Source organism: Episyrphus balteatus, chromosome 2, assembly GCF_945859705.1.
Source record: "Episyrphus balteatus chromosome 2, idEpiBalt1.1, whole genome shotgun sequence".
NCBI lineage: Eukaryota > Metazoa > Arthropoda > Insecta > Diptera > Syrphidae > Episyrphus > Episyrphus balteatus.
In genome coordinates, this window is record NC_079135.1 from 67,599,713 (window position 1) to 67,626,088 (window position 26,376).

At 30.7% G+C, this 26,376-nt stretch overlaps 1 protein-coding gene across 2 annotated transcripts in view; it reads left to right on the plus strand.

Annotated features, from left to right (window-relative positions):
* LOC129910598 (low-density lipoprotein receptor-related protein 2) overlaps positions 1-26,376 on the plus strand; it is a 229,866-nt gene that overhangs the window by 191,113 nt on the left and 12,377 nt on the right. For both annotated transcript variants that reach the window (XM_055988032.1, XM_055988031.1), the window contains exons 3-7: positions 15,029-15,193; positions 15,268-15,399; positions 23,389-23,661; positions 23,752-24,006; positions 24,078-26,360. In XM_055988032.1, the coding sequence (XP_055844007.1) occupies positions 15,029-15,193; positions 15,268-15,399; positions 23,389-23,661; positions 23,752-24,006; positions 24,078-26,360 (3,108 nt within the window). The remainder of the gene's footprint in view (positions 1-15,028; positions 15,194-15,267; positions 15,400-23,388; positions 23,662-23,751; positions 24,007-24,077; positions 26,361-26,376) is intronic.

Consider the following 26,376-nt stretch of genomic DNA (forward strand, 5'->3'; position numbering starts at 1 on the left):
TGAGACATGTGTATGGCTGTGGATGTATTGATATCCCATTGGGGAGTATTCAATTCTTCTTTCATTTATTCAAGAATTTTTTTCTTTTTCTTGGAATGCGACTTGTATCTTATAGATTTTTCGTAACATTTTTTCTAACATTCTTTTTTTTTTTCTTTAAAAAAAAAAAACAATAAATTGGACGGTCGATTAGTGGTGTAATCTTACCTCACAGTTCGATGATTTCCCCAGTGTGAATGGTTTTGGCTTTGTTATAGAATGGTTTGACACATTTTTTGCAAATGCTTTTGTTAACAAAAATATCCCCTTTCCGTTATCAATTTATTGGTTTTCATAAGATGTTTCTCATGATATGAAAAATGAAACCTAAAATAGTTTAAAGAACTTATTAAATTTCATTGTAAAACCAAAAATTGAAAGAAACCCATGGTTATTAAATGTTTTGGATTATTGGGGTGACAAAACAAGACCTATTATTAAATAAAAAATCACTAAAATCATGAATCAATATTATGCCAACTATGTTTTAAAGTAAATATTAAAAAGAAAAAAAAGATATAATAAAAAATTACAATGTGCAATAAAACTGAATATTTATTTTTATCGTTGATGCAAAATATACTTTTGTTATAGATTTCAAATATTTTAAATTTTAATCTGAAGTAAAATAGCATTGAGGTTGTGAGATATAAAAACTTCGAAACGTAATGATATATATTTTTTTACCTTAGATTCGATATTAAAATCTGTTACAAAAGCGGTTTAACGACAAAATAAAGATTCAGTTTTATTGGACATTGTAATTTTTTATTAAATATTATCTTTAATTTAACGCTAAAATATTAAATTTTTTGTATCAAGATAGATAGAAAATATGTAAAATAATCTGCTAAGTGAAAAAAAAGGTCTTAAAGTGCGTTTTACTATTTTGGCCCTTTTTGGTCTTGGATTTAAATGAATTTGAATTTTGTTCATTGATTATGAAAATTTTACCTAAATCCAGGACTGACCATCAATTTAGCAAAATTTCTAGCAGTTATGAAAAATAATAATCTATTTAAAGGCTTTTTCGTATTTCTCATACTATTATGCTTCAGTCTTCAGCGTACTTAATTTCATGACTTTTCGTCAAAAAATGGCCATGCAAACAATTTTGACGCCAAAAACAACCAAAAGCACGACTGTGCGTAGAGTCAAAGCATTTTCTTTACCGAAAGATTTAAATTTTTAAATCTTGAGTAAATTCATGACTTTTACTGATTGAGTCAATTTTATTTTTTGAAAAAAAAAACATTTTTTTTTCTGCATAGGTACTTAATATTTAGCTCATAAAATAGTTGTCTAAGGCTATGTAGGTATATTCAAAAAATAACATGTTAGGGTGGTAATTTTTTTTTTTTAAATACCTACATTATACCATTTCATTTTTTGTTTTCATTGTTTAGAGACGATGCGCAACCGAAAGATAAGAACCGATTTCAATTATTTCTTAAACCCTTCTTAGTCATTAGTATTACCATTCACAACTTTTCTACGCTATTAGGATTTGAAATTCGAAAAAAAAAGTTTTTTGACCCACTCTACCCTTCGACATCGAGCGTGAAATTAATAAATAAAAAGAACCAATTTTTTCAAAATAGGGTTGCCAAGCAGAAGCTTCTATTTTTTAAGTGGCAACCCTTTTTTTTCATTTTCAGTAAATATTAACTTATCTCACTTTTGACACCAAATTTTAACTTCTAACCTAAATGAGCTAAATAATTAGACGGTCGTCTCTGTGACTTTTACTAAAGCTTTAGCAAAGCTTATGTAAATATAGCTTTTGAAGAACTTTATAGGTACTAAAATATAAGTTGCGCAATGGTGCTTGGAGACTTTTCACTTAAACTTTAGTTTTAAAGTAGGGATGTTGCGAATATTCGCATCCGCAAATGAATTGGGACATCTGCATGAATTGGGACATCCGCATCCGTAATAATCAATGCGGATTTTCATGCGGATGCGGATGCAAAGAAGTTGCAACAAGAAAGTTGTATTCACGCTGAGTAATGGTCTTGAGCTGTGACTGATTTTTTTAGGCAAAACACAGAAAAAATGCAAAAGTCTTAATTTGATAGCCCGTTTTCGCTAGAACTTCAAATGTGAAAAAATCCACATCCGCAACATCCCTACTTTAAAGGCCAAAATCCTGAGTCAATCGAGAAATTTACTTAAGCTTGGTTTAAGAAATAATTCTTTTATACCTAAACTCATGCGTAGCGAAAAAGATAAGTTACTGACTGATTAAAAAAAAAATAGAGCGATCAAGGGAGTAAAAACTGCAAGTAGCAGTTGATTAACACATAACTGACATCATAGGCATTAAACATATTTTAACTAATATGGCAAATAAACAAATTTTAACCGAAACAACTAAGTTCTATAACTAGGGAACATCCTTAGAATCAGCGTATTTGGTCACATGAAGACTACAATAAAAACAAACAACACAATTACCTGCGAGGCAACTGAACTTATGACCCCAAAAAAGATGTTAAAAATTAGAACAAGGCTTGCCTGGCAACTGAATCTCCCTAAGGATAAAAAAGGAAGCTGCTTCTTTCTTTTATTACGCTCTTGATTGTAATAAAATTGTTTTCGAATTTATTGCACCCTTACATAAGTTATTTTTTTTATTTTATTTTTCCTCCCTAAAAAAATAGTTACAAATCCGTAATAAAAAAAGAAACAAGTAAAAATGGCAGTTAGTTGGTTTTGTTAGTGCAATTTGGTGTCGAATATTCTCCTATTTCCATGTTCATAAAGTGGCCTACGGAATTCAGTCAGTCCTTAGTTATTAAACAATTTTTTTTGTAGGATTATTGTTTCTAACTAAATTCTACTTTGAATTACTTTCTTTTGTCTGAAATCAAAATATTTTATCCATCCAATCTCTCTTACTCGTATCTGTTTTTGAAATTAGCCTTCAACATTCCAACGAGACAAAAGCTTAAATATATATATTTTTTTGGCACACATTTAAGATTATTAAATTGAAAATAAATTTGTGTCGACAAAAAAAAAACAGACTTCAGAAAAAACTGCTTTAATTTCTCACAAACTAACAAAAGGCCACACACAAGCTTTACTGGGTAAATCTGTGAAAGTTTTTTTTTCACGAAACATTTTAATCACTGACAGCGAAAAGCTGATGTTTTTTTTATAAATTCTAAATCATTTTCATCGTTGCTCTACTTTTGTCCCTTTTGGCTTTTCGACGACGACGTGTGTACTGATAGCTTAATTAAAATGGCACAACAGCAGTCGTGTAACAGGGGCTATATTGTAAACGAAAATATATATATGTTTGTATGTGAGTTTAGAAAATGATTGTTTCCCTACAAGGTTCGTATAGAAAACGTGTGCATACAGATTTTTTTTTTTTTTTTTTCAAATAGAAACCTATATTTGTGTTGTTTTTGTTTGATTTGTATTGATTTCTAAATTTTTTTTTAAACATAGAAACTCAAATTTTCCCTCACTATATAGGTAGCCACCAAAGCCAAACGTGGAGAGAATAATTTAATTTGACTTGTTTCGCTTGGATAAACCTTAATAATATCAAACAAAAAAAAAGGTCAAAAAGATGCGGTTTGTCTTTAATTTTGGACGATTCCGCAAAAATTACACAACTCAAACGAAGCAAAAGGATTTTTTTTTAAGGGCGGTTGTGGGTATAAAATGGCAACTTAATGTGATATTCTTCCTTTAGATCGTCTTCTTCTTCTTCTTGAATGAGTGAACATAAATGGAATGGGAAATAATAAAAATCGTTGATGGTGAACAAATTGCATGGTTGACGGAAGCAATGCGTATGGCGTATACGTAATATTTTGTTCCTTATTTTTTTCTTTTTTTTTATGCTTTTCAAGAGTATGATATGGAATCGATAGAATCTTTAGGTCATAAAAATCTTCGGATGCAATAACATAACATCGATTTATGAATGAAAAAGAAAAAATATGAATCTTAGGAAATATAAAACGTAGCGTTATGTGTTTGGAAAATTATTGTACCATAAAAGTTGATACTGCCAAATGTGAAATGAAGGGTTATTGTTAGTGTCAGAAAATTAAATGCATATTTTTATGAAATAAAAAAGGTGAATATGGATGTGTATGGTGGTTTTTGAGCTTTGTATGGCATTTAATGTTTGAGCAAATGAAAGGAAGGAAGTCACATTTTTATGAAAATGTTATTTTATTTTTATATGGCTTTTAGATATCGATAGATTTGTATTGGAAAAATCTAAATGAAACATTTTAAGCGGTTTTTAATGGCGGACAGTCATAATCAAATCATTTCATCTACATACCTGATATCACATTTTAAGAACAATAAAATATTGATGAAATCAAAAATATATTTAATACTGGCTTATAACAATTCGTTTCATATAATTTTGAAATGACAATCAACAATTTTTTTGTAAAAACAATATGTCAGGAAAAAGCAATTCAAGTCTTTTTTTCTTAGCCATTAGTGATCATGAAATGTAGGGAATCTCAAAGTTTCTAGTAAGTTTATGACAAAAGATTGTATCAATGTCAATTTCTCTTTTCCATTCAAAATTCGTCGAAAATTTGTAGCATATTTTTTCGTTTCTTTTTTTAATTTATATTGTTTAACTTATAACTGACTTTTAGCTACACAGAAAATCACAAAAAATATTGGGTTCTGAAGATGGGTTTCAGAATAATAAAATACTGAAAATTTAGAGTGATTTTCCACATTTTTGTAAGCATAACTCTACAACAAAAACTGTACCTCCAGATTGGAAACATACATAGTCTGATCTACAAATCATTGGTTTATAAGCTAATCAGCTTTAATTATTGACCTTAGTCTTAAAGGGAGAATTTTCAACCAAATGCCTTAGTTGAAAACCTTTTGAGGGAAATTTCTAGTTATAGCGATTTATATCATTTCCGGCATGTTCTCTCCATCAGAATCATTTTTAACAAAAATTATTAATTTTCGCAAAAGAATTTAAGTGTAGAAAAATGCACGACTGGATCAAATTTGTTCGGAGAGTTCAAGATGCTAAAATTTTCGAAAAAAAATTTTATAAACAAATTTCAAAAATTAATAGGAAGAAAACCTAAAATTAGTTTTTCAAAGGATAAAAACAACAACATAAATAAATTTGATTTCTTTTATTAAGATGAATTTTAAGAAAAAGAAAAATTATTTTCAAAATCTTAACAGCCGTTTAAAAAAAAATATTTTTTAATAAACAATTTTGATTTAAATTTTGAAACTAAATTTTTATTTTTCAAAAAAAATCTTAAATTCTCTTTTTTAACTGTGCGTCCTTACATCTGTGCGTTTATCTGTACATATTTCCACAGCCTAACCGGATGAACGGATTTTCTTCAAATTTGGTACACAGGATTTTTATGGAATTTTGAAAGTTGTTTTTTTTTTTATATCTCGCTTAGAAAGTGTACGTCCCATACAAAGTTTTTAAGTTATAGCAATTTTCTCGAAAACGGCTCTAACGATTTTCATTAAACACTTTGCACTTTTTTCTTTTTCTCAAAAAACATAAAAATGATCTACAAAAAAAAAATCTGTCCTCCAAAATGTATAGGGAAAGTTCTTGTAAAAGACAAGCTAACTAATGTAAATAAAAGTGCATTGAATCGGAAGAGCAAGTACTTGGGACCCAGTAGTACATTATATTTTAACAAACTCTTATTAATTTTTGTAAATTATTGTATCCTTTACTAGAAGGAACGTCCTTCCTCCTTAATCCTTTAAAAAATTAATGCTAACCAAAGAAGATTATGAACATTGTATTTATTCTTAAAATTAAATCCCTAATGAATTTTCTACTATAAAAGTATAAACAGAGAAAATTTCGATAACATGGGACATGTTTATAAAAAAAAAATTCTATTGCTATTAAACATTTTTTTCTTAAAATATAGCCAAAAATTACTCCCTAAATGTTCATTAATGGGGAAATCTGTAAAAAAAAAAATGGGTCACTGTGGCGTATGCGTAACATTTTTTTCTATAGAAAAATTAACCGAGCAAATTAATTTTGTGTGAAAATTTTCTGATCTTTTAAATAATATTCATAACTGGTTCTTCAACGGGATCCCACAACCAAATCCAGCAAAAGATAATGAGATCAGATTCAAGATCAGAACATGAATTGGCTATTGTATTTGTAGTAATAAGATTTTCACAATCTTGAAGTAGTCTTTTTTCAAATAAGATTTTAATTTTGATGGTTTTAATTGAATCATTTATTTGCAAAACATGATAAGTCCATGATTTTAAAATTTTCAGGAGGAGAAAAAAACGTTCTATTTTCTTTTGATATGCGTAGAAAAATTTATAAAAAAATATATTCTGTAGAACTCTTGACTAGCTACAAAATGCCGTTTCGTTTTTAATTTTTGGAGCGAAAGCTCAAAAGATAAAAAATAAAAACGCTTTTGGACTTATCATACTTTGAAAATAAACGGATGTGAAATTAGTTTTTAAATGGATATGCAATTTTGCTTTTAACCCCAGTCTATCAAACAGAAGAGAATAAAATACAATGTCCGGACTGCTTATTTAACTTTAAAGTAGCTTTAAACTTAAGATTTTCAGCCATTTATCTAATATACCATTTACACAAAAAAAAACTGTTGTTTATTTTCAAAAGATGATAAGTCCGGTACTTATTCTGTTTTTGATACTAAAAAAATATTTCGCGTAGCTGTAAAATCGGATTTAGATGGAGTAGATACTTCATATTTTAAAGACAGACGTGGTTATCCCTGGAGTACAAATTTAGTCAAAAAAACGAATTTTGAAAAAAAGTGGACTTATCATGTTTTGCAAATAAATGATTCAATTAATGTATACAAACGCTTAGTGTCATGACAAGGTTTTTTCTTAGTTTCCAACAAATAATGCATTCTCAATAAAGGTCAACTCCATGGAGTGAACTTTTTGAAATTCCAATACAATACAAGTCGCGAAACACAAGGACTCAATATAACTTCCTTTTAATGTCCTTTAAAACTTATCCACTTACATCACCCACACACCACTATATAAAAACAACAAATTTATGCTCGATCAACATTTTGCATCCTGATGCGAGTAAGTGCGAGTCCAAAAGACGAAAAAAAATTGTTGCAGTCAATCTCATCTGCATAAATTAAATGTCATGTCCTGTGCGTCAAATTATCCTGCAAGTAATTGCTATTTGATGTACGAGTCCGCCAACATGCTGAAACATTTACAAATACATTTTTGTACATATAGATACGACATTTATTCAACGCACGACCGAGAAAATATATATATCTTTATGTATAAATTCTTCAGTTTTAATGTTAATGGTCAACAGTCTGCTGGAAGTATAAACTTTTTTTTTGCTCATTTCTGAACTTTTTTATGTGTGGTTGTGCGGTGCTGTGGTGGATGAATATATGGCTTAACATATACTGAAAAGCAACATGCATCCTATTTTGGAGAGAGTGTCATTGAGCGATAATGTACTTAAAAATATTGTTTACATTGTTCATTTTTTGTTTTTTTTTTAATATTTATTGAACCATCAACATCAACTCTTTTTGCCATCACGTTCAGACGAAAACAAACTGAGGCAAGTATGTAGTTGCAATAATGTAGCAATATTTTAATAAAAATATTTACATATTTTTTTAAAACTTCTCAAAGTCATGGGATTAAATTGATTTTGAAAAACAATTTTTCTAGAGAATAATAAAAAGGAAGTAATTTTATATTATGCTTGAATGTCGCACCTAGCACTTCGACCCTATAGTCTTATTACTTGAACACTTGAATCAAAGTCGTTTTTGACCTTTATTCTTAACTTTTTTCAAACAATCGCTGCCTAACATTAAAGACTTTTGTGAAATGAAGAAGTGACTGCATAAAACTTTCAAAAAAAATCCATCGTCATTACATTTACACGATAAAAAAGTTTTGAAGGCAAAACCAATAAACCCTACTCTCTTTATGACCAGAATTGAACAGCTTTGTAGAGCTCATTTAATACATGAATACCCTATTCTATGATCAAGTTTTTAACAACTCGAAAAAAAGTTTAACACTCTGAACACCAATTAAATTTAATAGCCGGATGATATTAAATTCCAATCAAAATGCTCCCCAAACCATTAGGATAATCATTAAACCCCAAAAGAAAACACAATAAACTTCAACCACAAACATGATGCTGCTGCTGCTGCTGCTTGCTGCATGAATCCATCATTAAAACATCATCCACTCAAGAATCTCTACAAAACTGCTGCTGCTGCTTCTAGTGCTACTACACTAAAACAACAACAACACACACTGTGGCATCCGAAGCTGCTATCAGAGGAAAAAATCTTTCCCCCACAAGCAATTCATGTGATGCTTTTTGGAGGTTTGAGTGACTGTGATGGCTGCATTCATTGCACCCCAAGCGTTCACATAATAAAATAAACAAAAAAAAAAAAAAACAACAACAAAAATTCAAAGGATCAGACAGACAACAATCCAGTTGGTACTTCACTTCTAATGTTGTTGTTCTATTTTCTGTGTTAGTGTCTGTCATTTTCAATAGTTGAAGGCGCCCCTTCCTAGTTTTGCGGATTTTAGGTGGTCTGCTATCACCAGTACCGGATTTGCCAATAAGATTCATTGATTTTTGCTTGTGCAAAATCGAAATAATGTATGACGTCAAATTTTCGAAATATTGCAATAAAAAAAAAAGAGAATTGAAAACAGTTTATCAGTAGCTTTTTCTTCGAAGTCTTTCACAGCGAAATCTTAAAGTGTTCTGGGAATGAAGATTCGAAACGATGTTGACTTCTCAGAACCCATAAAGTAGGAAACAGGAAACCTAGCACTTAGGTTTCTGTTAGTAGAAATGTTGAAAAAAAAAATGTTGCCAGCAAATCAACAAATTTTCTTCACAAGAATTATGCACTTTTTCAATTTAAATTTGGGACTCTTTTGTCAAATTTTGTCCTCTTCTGTTTTGGAAAGATGATTAATTGAAAAGTCATTACCCAAAGTCCGTTAATAGTAGAAAAGATTCTTCCTAAAGAAGAAGGAAATTTTTTGATCAATTTTGTTTCAATCCTGCAATTTTATGGTATTTTCTTCTCCACTAAAGATTGATTAAACAAACCAATAATAAATTTAATAAGATATAGTTTTCTTTTAAACTCATTTAAATCCGGCAATGACTGATGAATATGTGGTATAGGTTTACCTGTCAGAATAATACAACTAGTATATCCTCCCCCACATTCCATGTCATTCATTATCAGGATACACAAATGCTATCGAATTTGAAATGAATATATTATTTACTTGGTTTTTCCTTTTTTTCCCTTTGGGTTATTTACATAAACATTTATTCTTAGTTTGGAAAATGCAAAAAGAAAAAAAATAAACAAAAAACTTTTGAAGTAGTGATATCACGTTTGCTTAGCGGATTAGCTGTCAGTCAAATTTTAATCGTTGTTTTTGAAATTAAGCGATGCAAAATAAAGATTACATCTTAGTCGAATGAAGTTGCAAATAAATACCTAAATTATTTGACACCAATTTTAAATTGCAGTTTTTGTGCTAGCTTTTGATTCCTGGGTACTAATATATTGGCTCACATATTATTTGATTAAAATGAAATCGTTTCTTTTAATAAACTCAGATTCTATTCAATAATTTTAAGGTAGTTTTGAGATCAAAGTTTAAATAAAGTATAAATTCAATAATGCTATGTAGGTCAGCAGAGAGTGATAAAACAAGAATACCATTATTGTTAATAGTGGTATTTAGGACAGTTGTTCGATTTCTTTTTATGTGTTTTTTTTATTCGATAAGGACGTTTTATGTAATCCAATTTAAAAATCCACCTTGGATTTTGTAACACAATAACATTTGAATGCACAAAATGGATACAAAATCTATCTCACGGAGACTCTTCCCAAAAAAATCAATCCGGAAATCACATTTAAGGATGAACTATTGCATACAAAACAGCCCTCTTGATTATCTTTACCTAGTTTAACATCTTTATAAATATTATTTGTGTGTTTCTTTGGTTTGCTGGTTAATTCTTCAAAAAATTGTTTTTATGATAATAATAAAATATTAACTGTAAGAAACTTTGTTGTAGGAACGGCTTTGTACCTATTCTGTATGAATAAAATTTTGTAAATAAATATAATTCTGTTCAACTTTATTCTGCTTTTCTATTATTCTGTATTCTAAAGTTCTGTAAATTAAAAATTATGTCTGTTTTTCTTTTATATTTCAATTCAAAATTTTAATATTTAAAAATTCTGTAAATGCTTTAGAATTTGGATTTAAAATTCACATTTTTTTAAAAACAAAGCAAACAATTTATATTTACTTAAAAATTTTCTAAAACCATAAAAGGAACTTTTTTAGATAATAAAAAGAAGTGCGCACGTTTTCATTATCAATTTTGGAAAACCCAGGGTTTTTTAGAACACAGAATTTTTAATTATAAATCTTAAAATACAGAATTTTGGCAGTCAGAATTTCAGGAACCCAATTTTGGAAGTTGAAAAAATTAGGATCCCAACCCCTTTATTAGATATGAGTAATTCTAACATATAAACGTTTAATTCATGCCAAAATCATAAATTAATTCCGAATTGATCTATTTATGGAAGAGTAGCCAATTTTTTAAACATATGCAAAAGAACTTTGAAGCTGAAGAAGGAGAAACTAATTAAAGCTTTAAACACAAATTTGTTAAGCACATTTAAATATGAAGAATACAAAAAAACTTATTTCAAAGTTATGGAGGACGAAAATCATGAAAAAATAAATATTAATGTTGAAAACGCACAGTTGTTATCAATAATACTTCGAGTTCCGACTCAATTAGAGTTCGAGTTATAGGAGTTTATTTTTCAAAAATAATTCTTTTTGAATTAAATTGAAATTGATTGGAACGTCTAACTAGTTCTTCGCAAATTGCAGTATCCCTGAAAAAAAGATTTTTAGTTGGTTAAGACTGGGTTTCGAACAAAAACCTCTTTTGTCAACATTGCGTCACGGAATACAAATGAACCCACGGTAAAAACAAATCTTTAAGCCACTGTGCAGCAAAAATAATAAAATTAGTTTCACTGAAAAGTCATCCGATAATTTCCATATCGTTGCTTAATATGTGAAAGTGTTTTTACAAATCAAAAACTTATCCTTTATAAACAATTTTTTTGTTAAAATTTCGCAAAGTTGAAAAGTAAAACAAAATGAATGTCATGATGAAGTTCTTTTCGTTTGCATATGAGAAACGAACGTGCCTGACATTTTAAATGTCTGCAAACGATGTTAACAATTTCTTTTCTTTTTTTTTGTGAAATGTATATGTAGGTACACTTGTTGTGTATTTTAATATTGAGGTATATATATTATGCATATCTATATCAACTTGAGGATAATGGACTACAATACATTCATTTTTAATGAAGCAATGAACTCATAAACGAAGCTAATAAAATTTATTGCTGTCCTGTCTGTAAGGACACTTATGTTTTGGTTCTTATTCTCTCTTTCTCTCTTAAATCAGCCTTGTTGATGAATGTGCGAGAAAAATGATGTTTCACTTGTTGTTGTTGTATTCGTTTTTTGTTTTTATCTTTTTTTTAAATTATGCGAAGTAAAAAAAAATTGATGATACACCGAGAGCCAGACTGTGGCTCTGGCTAAAAGAGAAATTATTATTTATCCTTGGGGACTACTTGTAAAAAATCAGAATTGCAGTTTCTCGTTTATAAAGCTGTTTCCATCAGCATTCGAAGCGAGAGATTTATTTATATGAAAGTCGTTAAATTTGTTGGGTAGCTCTTTGCCTACTTGCGCATTCATTTATTCGTTTTGCAAAGCAATTGTGTGAAGAACACAAGTGATGAAAATAATAAAAAAAATAAAGTCCTTATTGGAAAAGAAATTGTATTCAAATTTGATTGCAATCAATTTACATACAGTAACTTTGAAAATAATTTATATCCACATGGTTCTAATGGGTTTTTCTTGTATTGAATTGCTTAGGAGAATTCTAAAGATTTTTTTTGTTCAATATCAAATTTTGCCTTAATTTTTTTTATGTCAACTTTTGAATTAATAAAAATTAAAAAGCACATCATTTATTTGAATTATTCTTACAGATCTAACAATTAAAAACAGACCTAACAGACAAAACAAACTCAAACAATCTTTTTATTATGTATATTTTTACCTGACTGCGCCATAGCTGAAGAAAAAGATATGTTTGTGTTTGTGAATGCATGTAGGTACACAACACATGTTCATCTGTTCCATTATAACTTCTTAACTACTCATCTTATTTGACAATTGAGGCATTGTTGGAAGCGTCTTCCTTGACTGCTTGATATAAAATTTCACATTATTTTGAATATAACCACCCTTTAGAGGCAAAAGTCATGAACTAAAATTTTATTTAACGTATTAATGTACTAGTGGAGTAACTGAAGCAAATTATTAGGGAACTTGGCCGAACAGCTCTGATTTTGATGATCTTTTTTTTAAATGTTGGTAAATAAAAATACTTTAAAGTCTATAGGTTAAAAATTGCCGATGTTGCGGTATTGTTTTTTTTTTTTTTTTTTAATTAAAATTAATTTTTTTTTAACAAAACCATTTTTTTTTTTTTGCTTAAAATTCATAAAATATATTATACCAAAAGACTCTCCACGTAATTTATGAAAAAAAAAATATATGGGAGTAAAAAACAATCTTCCCTCGTTTAAGCGATAAATGCAATTTTCTCACAAACTGACCTCAAACACAAAAAAAGACAACGGCAACACCTACAATATTTGCATATACGTTTTTAAAAATCCAGAATGTCATTTCTACCTGTAAAATTTAAATCCACTAAATTTAATCAAGAGTTTTTGAAAGAATGCTCCTCAACTCAGAATTTTGAAAAAGAAAACGTTATTAAAAATTTTTAAATGACTTTTTTCAAACTTTTTCGTACGACATGTTAAAATTTTTTCAATAATTTTTTATTTCAAAAATCTGAGTTTAAATACCATTTTTTTCAAAAACCCTTTCTTCCATTTACTTAATTTTTATTTTACAAATATGAATAAGTTTATAGCTTTTTAAAAATGTGTATTTAAATATTGTAGGTGTTGCCGTTGTATTTAAATATTTTTTTTTTGTGTTTGAAGTCAATTTGTGAGAAAATTGCATTTATCGCCTTAACTATGGAAGTCACTCCCATATAATTGTTTTCCTTTAATTGTCTAGACAATCTTTTGGCATTAGTAAATTTATGAAAATTAAGAAAAATTTTTGAAAAAAATTTTTTTTTTGTTTGCAAAAATCTTCAATTCAATTAAAAAAATCAAAACGGCAACAGCGGCAATTTTTAATCTATAGACTTTAAAGTTCTTTTAATTACCGACGTTTGAAAAAAAAAGATCATCAAAATCAGAGCTGTTCGGCTGGGTTCCCTGATATTGCCATTTTTTGAGCTTTAGTTACTCCACTATACGCTTTGAAACAATTTTAAAGACAATAATTCGAAATCTATTGAGGTTAATCGATTTTCAGTTTAAAACTCGGTGTGTTCTTTAGGACAAAATTTAACAAATCAACTCAGACAAAAAATCATGGCTAAACACAGTTTGTTTGGGTTGGTTACTGGACTAGTAGTTAGTTCAAGTTATAAATAAACCATGCAACTGCCTAAAGGAAAACATGGAAAGCACACAATCTTGTTTAAAATTTTAAGAATAAATGAGGACGGACCCTTAAATAAAAAACTCTTTACCTCCTCGTTACTCCAAATAGCGATTAAGATAATTCAGATAAGTGAGACATTTCTACTTAACTTTTTTTTTTTAATACAAACCACAAAATAAATTTAAAAAAAAAACTTAAATACGAAAATAAAACTACCAGTAATTGTTCCATTTAAAGATATTTTACCCTAGATTTTTCTTCTATGGAATTTTCCCAGCAGTATCCTTCTACAAATTCCATCGAGATATAAAAACTACACAACTAGCAATGTGATGAATTTCACTGCAACATAAAGAGTTATATATACCGACCCATTCCCAAAAAGGATGCGGAAACCGCTCAGTTGTTTCAAGAATACGAAAGATACAAAAACTGCAGAATAATTATAGTATGGCTACGTCCTGTCAGATTTGCCGCAACTTCAATTGTTATAAAATAAAATTTAAAAAAAATAAAAATACACACACACAGATAGAGACAGAACCAAAGTTAAGAGAATAACACAAAATGGGTTTAATTCTTTCGAGTGTGATGCTGATTGTCTAAAGGGTGAAATTACAAACGAGCTGAAAGAAGTCTGTGGCAATTGTAATTATAAAACCCTCTAGGGGGTTTATTAAATCTGTATGATGTAGCGTCCCTCTATTCATTTTTGAATTAAAAAAATATTAAAAAGTTAAGAATGGAGATGTCTCTGTCTGTACATAGTTGTAGCAAAGGGTTTCTTTCATTCCCATAAATACGTGGTCAGTTAAAAAAATTGTGTTTTTTTTTTTTTTTTTTTTTTTGTTTTTGATCTTTTCTGAATTTTGTAATAGGAGAGAAAAGTTTGCTCACCATAGCACTTTGTTTAATTGTCTGTTTAATCTTTTAATATTATTAAGTTTAATATTTGTATGGGTTGTAGTAATAAGCTTTTTCTGTGGCATTTAGATGGATCTGTTAAATTAAAAAATAGTTGAGGTACAAAGATGAATTATTATTTAAGAGTGCCTTTAACTCCACTCGAAATAGCTACCAGTAATTAATTGTTGGGTATCAAACTTTTAAAATGTCCTCTGTCAGGGTGGGGCGTTTTATTCAAATTTGTATCTCTTATCCATTTTTCATTTTCATATTTTATTAAAACATTTTATTAAGATAATGCAACTCCTTTTTTATGTTTTTGTTTTCTTTCTTCTTTAACTTATTTTTTTTTTCTTTAAAGGTGGACTATCAGATGGCGGTCGAATTGGTCAAAGTTCCATAGCATTTAATGTGCCATGTCCTACGGGAATGTTTCGTTGCAATAGCGGTAAATGCATAACATCATTATGGGTATGCAACTATCAAAAAGACTGTGAAGATGGAGAAGATGAACAACAATCATGCCGTAAGATATTATATAAAATTTATAAGATATCCTTCCTGCTGAATTTTTTTTTTAAATTTTAATTTTATTTTCAGCTCCACCGGAATGTGAAACCGGACAAATAAATTGCGGACAATATGTATTTAATAAAACATATTGTATTCCGCCACATTTTCGTTGTGATATGACAGACGATTGTGAAGATAAATCCGATGAATCACAGTGCAGTAAGTTTATTTTTTAAATGTTAATTTAATATTTTTTTTTTTGAATAGCTTAATCTAACCAGTTTAAAAAAAATTCAAGGATTTCTGGTTTAAAACCACATGTACCTAGGTGACGAATTATATTTTTTTTTAATTCTCAATTTGTTGAAATCGAGATAAGTATTCCTCAGTTCTATATTAAGTTTTGAAATGAATAATTTTTAAATTTTTTTCACAAAGTAAAAAACTATTTTTAAAAATTGCAAAAAAAAGTTTCGAATCGAATTTTCAATTAAAATCATGGATCATAATGATTGACCCGTATGGGTCACACTATAGAGAGTTAGGCCCATTTGCTGAAACGAGTCTTAAATATTTATGTGAAACATAAGCCCTTAAGTTCTACATAATGGTTTGCACGAACTTCAAATTGTGTCATAAATTCCTCTAAGTTTAACATAACTTAGGTGGAAGAAATTGTAGAACTTAAGCAGTTTATGTTTTACTTAAGCAAATTTATTTTACCAAATACGAAGGAATATGGCTTAAAAATACCACGAGTAGTAAAAAAGATTATTTAAAATTAAACTTAACTTACATGCAAACATATTTTCCATATTAATCATCCGTGGAGGGTAAACTTTTCTATACAAGATTTTCAGCACACAAATTTGACAGTTTATCCAACTTATTAATATTTAGGGTTTATGTGACGTTTTTAATTTTATTCTTGTGTCAAAAACAAATTTTTAAATTTTCGAAATATTAGCAATTTTTCCATAAAAGATAAAAGGACCCAAACAATTCAATATTTAACCACATTTATTAGTATTTAATCAAAAAATTCAGAAAACATGAAAAATAATTGAATTTAAAATTATTGAAATTTGAATTAAAATTCCCAGGGATTTCTAGCATGAAACTAAATCATTGCTAGGTTAAACATAAATATTTTTTAGAAACTTGGAATAAACTAAGTAAGACATAAGAGCTATGTTCGACCTAGCTATGAATCAAATTTATGATCCGTATGAGCAAATGGGCCTTAAAGGCCTAAACAAAAATATACCACTCAACATGATGAAGATTTACAACTGCCTCCTATTTGGCTGTAACAAAGATAGGTAATAGAATATTCTATTATCTTTGGTTGTAAGTTCATCGATCAGAAACCTCCAAGTGCAGATAAAGATAGGGGTGTGGTAAAGAGCGATTTTTAAAAAGCAGTGATAACAGTGAGAAACATATAAAAAGAGCAATTTTTATTAACTGCTATTTTATCAATCATTAAATAGCAGAACATAGAACAGTTTTGGTTATGAAAGCAGTTAAATCTTTAAGAGCATATAACATTCTTACTGAACTGAACCGTGTAGTGCTCAGAATCATAGTTGGCTCCTTGTAAGTTCGGACTTACTTGTACTGGAGGATTGCTATATGGCCAATCTGGTTGAAGGTTGATTGATCCGGAGATACGGGAAGATCAGAGTAGGAGTTCGTAGGCTGAAATTTTGATAAGACCCGATGGACACTTTTGTTCACTTAAATGCACAATTTCTAACCTTTAAACATAATTTATGTATATAAGAAACTCTACAAAATGTGTGTCTCATTTTGAAGCATTCATTCTTTATCCAAAGCATGGACTTTCTGCCGGGCTAATTAGCTTTTATATCTATAAAAGATTTCCAATATTTTTGACGGACTTGAAAAGAATTTCTGGAATTTTCAAAATATATTCCTTTTAAAGAAAACCAAATACAAATTATCCTTTTACACAATCACAAGTTAATTTTTTTTTTTTTTAATGATACCTTCTAAAATAAATGTTTCCTTATAACAGTCAGATATATGTAAAACACTCTTATCAACCCAGCCATCTTTTTTTCGACTTGAATTTTGCTTTTCTTACCTGTTTGTTTAGTCCTAAAATGAATGTCTTCACGTATCTAATTGGAATTTTTCCAAGCATGCAACATATTTTTGCTCTCTCTTTAAAATATTCACAAAACAAAAAAGAGGAAAAGAAGACGAAAATATGTTGATGTTCCATTATATCATTAACTTAAGCATATCAGTAAAAACACATAAATCCATTTTCACTTGTCAAGTCGACTTAATTAAAATTGGTGAGTATCACGATAAAAAGTAATTACGTGCACACATTTGTAGAAGGTAAAGCTAACATAAATACTTAGTGAATGAGTGAGAATATAAACATTGCGTTGTCACGTGTCATCTAAGAACAAAAAGAAATACCTAAGCATTCTTAAAAAGGACTCTTACCCTTAAGGAACACGTTGTTCATTTTCTATCTTTAAGTGAGATGCATGGTGACGTTTATCCTTCCCGAAGAAATTATTCAGGCAAATGTGTAATAAAGGAAAGAACTAAGAAAAAATTCTTAAGCTAAAGAAAATGAATTTTAAAAGCATTTTGTTCGTTTGGATGTTTTTAAATAATGTATGTGCAGGTGGCCATGGCACAGAGGAATGAGTAGATGACTTCAGAGCCAGACATCGTGGGTTCGAACCCAACGGTCGACTCTGAAGTTTTTTCTAAATCGCCAGCTTAACTGAAGCCACCTGTGCGATAACATGAGACAATTGTCAACGATGTCTCCCCCTCTGTGCCACGTAGTTATGTGTTATATGTGTTTCTGTTGTTCTTTCTTTCTTTGTCTTTCTCTTTGTTGTATTAATGTCTTGTGCTGTATCAGCAAAATGGACTAAGTTTCCGAAGCTGTAGTGTGTGTCTAGTCCGTAGATTTATCTTCGGATTAGATTAATATGTAATGTAATGTAAATAATGTATGTAGCTCTATATTAAAAAAAAAAAAAAAAAAAAAAAAAACAATTTTAAAAAATAAGAAAAAAAAATAAAACACTTAAACAAAGCGTCGTTCTTGTGAATTTATCCTGTTTTTGATTACAAACATCATGGAAAATAAAGACGTTTCATAGAAAAAATATCTTTAAAGGCTATTGCTATTATCTCGATTCCTTGTAAGAGGATAGAGGAATAGGTTAGGATGGTATAAGAGTGCGCGGTCGGTAAGAGTGCGCAAAGCGATTTTCTACGTTTTGAAAAGGAATATTAGACTTAATGCACTTATTTTGGAAAGATCTAAGTTAGTTTGATATGCTGTCAAAAATGCATGCAAATGTGTTTGTAAACAAAGGTGCTAGTTAAGTTTAAGTTTTGTTTAGCTCATTTTTTTCTAATTTTTCTTGCCAAACAAATTAAATTTTCCGCTAAATAACAAAAAATTAAAAGTCGAAAAGTCGACAAAAAAAAAACATTTGAGGAACACGGAAGATCGGTCATAAAGTGCATTGTGAAATACATATACTCTTCGATTACATTTCTGAACGTGTAAGAGTGCGCACCATGATGAAGTATAAGAGTGCGCGGGTTATAAGAGCAGTAAACGCTATCCAAGGCTTCAAAATTACTGGCATTTGTCCATATACCAGCAAGCAGCAGCTAGAAAAAGCAATTCCTACCAAAAAGAAACCAAATACAAGTTTTGCAAAAAACAAGCGAATGGAAGTAGTTAGGAAATGTTGAAATTTTCTCGGAACCATTAATCGAAGACTAAATAGAATGTTCCTCATGCAAGGAGTGATAGGTCGAAAAATACTCTGTTTATCTAAAGATAACCAGTTTTATTTGCGACTTATGTGCGAACTTACAACTGTGCGCAGCTGCGCACTCTTACAAACTAAGCCGCGCACTCTTACACAATAGTATGTATAAGAGTGCGCAAATGACCTAACGTGGTATTTTGTTTATAACTTTTGAATTAATACATTTTTGTTACCAGTTTTAAGTTTTTTTCGTTGCTTTGATTATAAAAAAATATATATATATTATAAAAGTTGTTCAATTCTTTTTGTTTTTATATTATTTGGTGTTTTGTCTAAAGTGCGCACCTTACCCTAATATTTTAGGAAAAATTACCATTGCTGGATTTTTAAAAATACAATCATGGAAAAAAAACGCAAATCCAAGTAATTATCTAAACTCTAAATTCACTGAATTTCTTTGTTTTCTCTAAGGAAGCAAGTAAAAGTAACTTAATTTTGTAATATCAATTTTTTCATGAAAGAATAATAAAGAAAAAATTTGATGGAACATATACGAAAATCAAATTCAGTGCTTTAAATGTGATTAAGGTTTTAAAGACGGAAATGGAGACGTACCTACCTAAATCAACACAGAGAAAAATAGACCACATAAAATAGAACAAAAACAATAAGATTTCTCTATGGTTTTCATCCAAGAAGGAAACCTTATTAAAACAATCGGGTTTTCCTTAATGTTTTAAAATCTGCAAAAAAATAAAAAAAAACGATGACCAGGCTGGGAATTGAACTGGAGACTTCAAATCATTAGTCGCCCACCTTACCACCTGAACCAACCTGCCATGAAAATATTGATCGCGATTTTTGTTCTAGTGCTAAGTTGGAAAAAAAAATCGACTTTTCAGTCAAATTTTAATAAGATTTTCTCTATAAAAATAATAAGAAATCTCCTTAAAAAAACCTTATTAATCGTTGATTTTAATAAGATTTCCTTATGAAATGTATGGACGGTAAAACGGGATCGGGTCAAAATTCTGGCTTCAAAATTCTGCTTTTCAAAATTCTGCTTTTTCAGCGAAAATTCTGTTTTTCAAAATTCTGCTTTTTTTCTATTCTGTTTTTCAAAATTCTGCTTTTTAAAATTCTGCTTTTCAAAATTCTGCCAGCATTATATTTGAACAAAAAAATTCTGCTAATTCTGTTTTTTTTTTTTATAGCATATGCGCTGGCTAAAGAAAAATACACCTCATTAATGTAATTCAACATTGGTACTTTCCTAAATTTTTTTATTTAAGTGTCGCAAATATTTTTTGAAATGCATATACTGACTTTCTTTCAAATAAAATATGTATACTAATTGGAACCGATGTTGTATATTCCTTTTCTTATTCAAATTTTTGAATATTCATCCTTATTTGATAAATTAATAAATTTTTAGTTATTTTCGGAAATGTTTAATATTAAAAACCTTTTCTTAATATTTTCAAATTTATTCATTTATAAAACAAAAATTAATTCGCATTTAAAAAATGACAAATTATGTAGGTAAGTAATCAAATAAGCAGATAATTTTTCAAAAAGATGATTTTACAGAATTCTGCAAAAAATTAAAAAAGGGTTTGGAAAATGTTAAAAAGCGCGCGCTTTTTAACATTTTCCAAACCCTTTTTTAATTTTTTGCAGAATTTTGAAAAGCAGAATTATGAAAAGCAGAATTTTGAAAAACAGAATTTTGAAAAACAGAATTTTGAAAAGCAGAATTTTGAAAGCAGAATTTTGTAAAGCAGAATTTTGAAAGCAGAATTTTGACAAAAGAATTTTGACCCCGGCAGAATTTTGACCCCAACCCCGGTAAAACAATATGGCAATCTGTTAGTTTTTAGCGGGTCATATTTTTCTCTGTGAAGTAGTAATATTTTTAGTTCTAAATCCAATATTTTTAAACTTTTACCTATACTTTTTTGAAAAGAACAATAACATGACAGGAATAACGAGAAATTCGAATGTTTAATTTTAGATAATATGTTATATCTTTTTTTCGAACATCATTGTTAACTGTACCTGCCACAGAATCGTTTTTTTTATCAGATTTTTTTTCCAAAACGATTTATTATAAATTTTAACGATTCCGAAAATGGGACATTGACTTTTTTCAAATTTTGGTTTTAGGTGTTAATAAGTAATTGCTACAAAATTGCACACCGACTTTTTCTTTAATTTAAAAAAAAAAGTTATTTATAAGAAATTAGTTTTTTTTTTAAACGGCTTTTACTATTATGAAATATTTTTTTCTAAAAATGCATCTTTTTTTGGAGCTCAATTTCATAATGTATTTTCACTTGAAGAATGAATTTTATGATTTTTTTCGGGTTGGGTTCGGTATCCCGATTTTCATAGTCCTGTTTTTTAAATTCCTACCATTAAAATCTCGTTTTTTTTTCCCGAGGTTATTTTACAAAAAATTGTCAAAGTTTTCTTGTATCACGCACCGTTTAGAAAACATATCACTTCAAACTCGCATATTTTTTTCTTCATATTTTAATATTTGTTATTTTAATCAAATTATATGGGATAGTTTGAAATGTTGTAATGTCTAAACGGTAAGTGATACAAAAAACTTTATATAACAATTTTTTTGTAAAATAACCTAAGCTAAAATTTGTAGAACATAATTTTTGTCTAAAACTTACCGTTTTTAAAATAAAAAATTTTGTGAACTTTGACCCCATATATTGGGACTAGTGGACAGAGGAAACTTCAGGACTTTTCACAGATTGTAAACCAACCTAACACCAAGCTGTATACCAAAAATCAGCCTGTTACAAATTTTTTTTTACAATTTTTCATATATTATAAATGGATTACAGAACATTTTTAAATTGATATAACTTATTGATATAACAAAAGGTATTTCGTCCAAATTCAAAATTTATCGATTTAGAAATTATGATTTTAAAGAAATTATGTATTTTTATTTTGATGGGATAAAAAGGGCTTTTATATAAATTAAAAATTAACTGGGGTATAGAATATAGATCAGAATGATCTTGGAATTTAAATGTCCATTCAAGGGTAGAGGGAGAGATATTTTTATTCATGCTTCAACAAACACATTGGTGTTAATTTTCATTAGCTGCACGTTGAAGCGATTAAGCCTACTCTAGTTAAGCAGTCTTTAAGTTCCAAACACATTTTTCAGTTTTTTTTAGTTTAAAATACCTACTTTAAACTAGTCTTCTATAATTTAATTAGATAATTGAGACAGATAATTGAGTGAAAAAAAAACGAACCGTAGACATAAAATTAACAGTTTGCAAAAAAAATATTAAGATTTTAATTTTAACTGATTTGACATCAATCAGATTGAGCGTACAAGTACCTTATTACACACTTTTAACCATATTTTTAAATCAGTTTTAAGAACAAAATTTCATAAATATTACTTAACTATCGTATATCTCCAAAAGCATATACTCATTAAAAAAATCAAAGTCAAATTGCATTTCTTATTTTTTTTTAATTTATTCCTATAACATCACTTTACAACAACTCTCTGCTAATTTACACACCTGCCAATTAAGTGCACAACCGTTTCGTAAAAGTTTTTTCTTACCAAGAGATTAAACGACCTCCACTCAACCAATGAAACACTTTTTCTATAAGTTCGCTCTCAAGAATTATCTTATCTAAATTTGCTTGAATGACATTACCGGTGCTCAACTAATTTCTTAGACTTTCCAACTTGGTAGTACCTACTCTTTCGTTTCTTTTTTTAAGTGATTTTCTTCTTCTTCGTAAAGGACCTCATCTCCATGCAATGAAAGTCTTCCGTTTTAAAATTTAAGGACTATTTTTTCCGTTTTATAATCTTCAACAAAAAAAAAGACGGTAGAAAAAAAAAACTCTTAAGGCCATCATTTAAATTGCTTCCCAACCATAGATTGAAAAAAAATGGATTTCAATCAGTGAATGAAGAGATTCTTTGTGCACCTGGTCTATATGTATGTAATGTATGTAGATGCTCCTTGCATCCTTCATGGTCGTAATCATTTTGAATACGAAAAAAAAGAAAAATTGCACCCAATTTTTTTTTTCTCATCTTTTGGCATAGGAAGTTCTTCGTCAGAAGGGCACTCGAAGAGCCATTCACCGTGTAATTTAGCAAAACGAGAAAAATCTCTGAAAAAGTTAACATGCCAAAAGCTTCCTTTTTGCCCTCCGAAAAAAAATGAACCCTCCGAGTTAGAAATGCAAGTCTTTAAGCAGCACCAGCGCCGAGTATATAGATGAAACTATGACCCACTTGTAAGATTACAAGTGCATCTCTCTCCTTGAACTCTTTCATAATGTGTGCCTGTGATTGTTCCTGTGATGCAGTGCTTGAACTTTTTAATTTGAAAAATGTCCCTTTTTGCTCTTGCAGCTTACAGAAAATGCCAGACTACAGACGTCTTTTGTAATTCGGTTGGTGGTGCTGCTCCCGAAGGTGGCCGATTATCTGGGCCATGTGTGCCAAAGGAGAAACGTTGTGATGGTTATCTGGACTGTCGAAATGGGCGTGACGAAGATGACTGTACGGGTGAATCGTGTCGCTTGGATCAGTTTCGGTGTGCCAATGGACAGAAATGCATTGATGCCGCATTGAAGTGCAATCACCGCGATGACTGTGGTGACAAGTCCGACGAACAAGGATGCAGTAAGTAGCTATATTTTCAACTGCGATGTGTGTCTACATCCATTAAGGCTTTGTGTTCAACTCCGCCTTTTGTTTTCTCTTACTCTATAGATTTTCCACCATGTCACAATGGTCAGTTCCGGTGCACAAATGCTCTATGCATTCCTGCCAACTTCTACTGTGATGGCTATCACGATTGTGCTGACGAAAGTGATGAGGCAAATTGTACAGCGATAGCTTGCCCTGATAATAAGTTCCTTTGTCCACGAGGCGGTCCTGGTGGCTCACCCAAATGTATCCTTAAATCACAGCTGTGCGATGGTAAACGCGACTGTGAGGATGGCAGTGATGAGGAAACTGCTTGTTGTAAGTATATTCTACTCTTTTGTCTTGGTTATATATAATCTCGTTGCTAATTAAATTGGTCTGTTCCCTAGCAACTGCTTCATGTCCTGCTCTTGGTTGTGAACACAAATGTGGTTCATCTCTGACTGGTGGTGTATGCTACTGTCGTCCAGGACAATCGCTTGCTGCTGATAATAGAACGTGTGTGGATTTGGATGAATGCGCGGAATGGGGTCACTGTGACCAGCTTTGCACAAATACTGAAGGTTCCTACATTTGCAACTGTGCCAGTGGCTATTCCCTTATCAATAATTCTAAGTGTATAGCTGGAGATGCGAATAACCTTGAGTTGATTTTTGCGCATGATCGAGCTATTGTTCGCATGTCATCGCATGGAAATGATCCTCGAAGTGTGGCTAACGCTACTGCAGCTAGTGGACTGGCTTTTCATTATGGACGAAATACACTTTATTGGTCTGACACTAAAACCCGCAAGGTGCAATCTCTGCAGTTGGAGGAATTCAATGGTGCAATTAATCCGCTAGACTTAACTTTGCCTGGAACATGGGCACCAGTCGCACTGGCTGTTGATTGGGTGGGAGATAAGATTTATGTGGCCGATTTGGTTGGACAGAAAATCGATGTTTTTGAGCTGAGTGGGAACTGGCATGCCGTTGTGTTGGGATCAAATTTGACAAGCCCGGCCGATCTGGCGCTCGATCCAACTTCTGGTTTGATGTTCGTTGCTGATGGGGGACAAGTTCTGAGAGCTCATATGGATGGTACACATGCAACATCTGTTGTATCTGAGGCAGCCTATAAGGCTTCAGGTGTTACAGTTGACATAATTTCAAAACGAGTCTTTTGGTGTGACTCACTTTTAGACTATATTGAATCGGTAGACTATGAAGGTAACAATCGTGTTATGGTCTTGCGAGGTCAACAAGTTCCAAGCCCATCTAGACTAGCATTGTTTGAAAATAGAATTTACTGGACAGATGCAACAAAACAAGGAATCATGTCCGTGGACAAGTTCGAAGGACCAGCTTCAATTCAAGTCACATATAAGGCAAAGGATATTCGAGAACCAAAAGCTATAATTGCAGTTCACGCCCTCAGCCAACCAAAGGTATCTAACCCTTGTGGAAACAATAATGGTGGATGTAATCATATGTGTATTGTGACAGCCGTTAAGGGAGCTCCCTCAGGTTTGGGATACCGATGTGCCTGTAATACAGGTTACCAGTTGCAAAAAGATCTGAAAAACTGTAAAATAGTTCGGGAATTTTTGATGTACTCTCAACAACGTTTTATCAAGGGAAAAGTTTTGGAACCAGTTATTGAGGGATTCAGTGATGCAATTCTGCCTGTTGTTTCAAGGCGGGCAAGATTTGTCGGACTTGATTATGATTCTCGTGATGAATTCATTTACTACTCGGATGTTCTTCAAGATGTTATCTATCGAGTGCACCGAAATGGCACTGGAAGGGAGATTGTTTTAGCTTCCCAGAATGAAGGTGTTGAAGGCTTGGCTGTAGATTGGGCTTCAAAGAATTTATACTACATCGACAGTCGCAAGGGAACATTGAATGTTCTATCAACACGTAACGTTACCCACCGAAGAACCCTCCTCAAGAATCTTAAGAGACCTAGAGCTATTGTAGTCCATCCAAATCGAGGTTTTATATTCTTCTCCGAATGGGATCGACCAGCTAACATTACCAGAGCTAATACTGATGGAACAAATCTTTTGGTATTCAAAAATGTGACGTTAGGGTGGCCAAATGGATTGTCGATCGATTTCAAAGCTGATCGCGTGTATTGGTGTGATGCGTTACTTGATCATGTTCAACACTCAAACCTCGATGGTACCGATATTCGAACAGTGAATTCCCGTCTTGTAAGGCATCCATTTTCAATTGTCATTCACAATGAATGGATGTACATTACAGATTGGAGACTTGATGCTATTATACGACTGCACAAGCTTACTGGGGAACAAGAGGAAATGATGGTTCGAGAGCCACAAACTAACCGATTATATGGTGTTAAGGTTTACAGTAGGGATGTGCAAAAGATCGAAGAGAAACAACCTTGTCATAATAATAATGGAGGTTGTGAGAAAATCTGTTTTGCTGTTCCAAAGAATGACTCGTTAGGAGAACTCCAATCAAGGTGTTCCTGTCCATATGGTGAACGATTGGCTGACGATGAGCGTTCTTGTGTAGCCGATCCAACTGCTGAACCACCAGTGCAACCTTGTCCGAACTCATGGGACTTTACTTGCAATAACCAGAGATGTATTCCTAAATCATGGGTTTGTGATGGAGATGATGATTGTCTAGACAACAGCGATGAAGAACAGAACTGTACAAGTAAGTTTGAACCTTT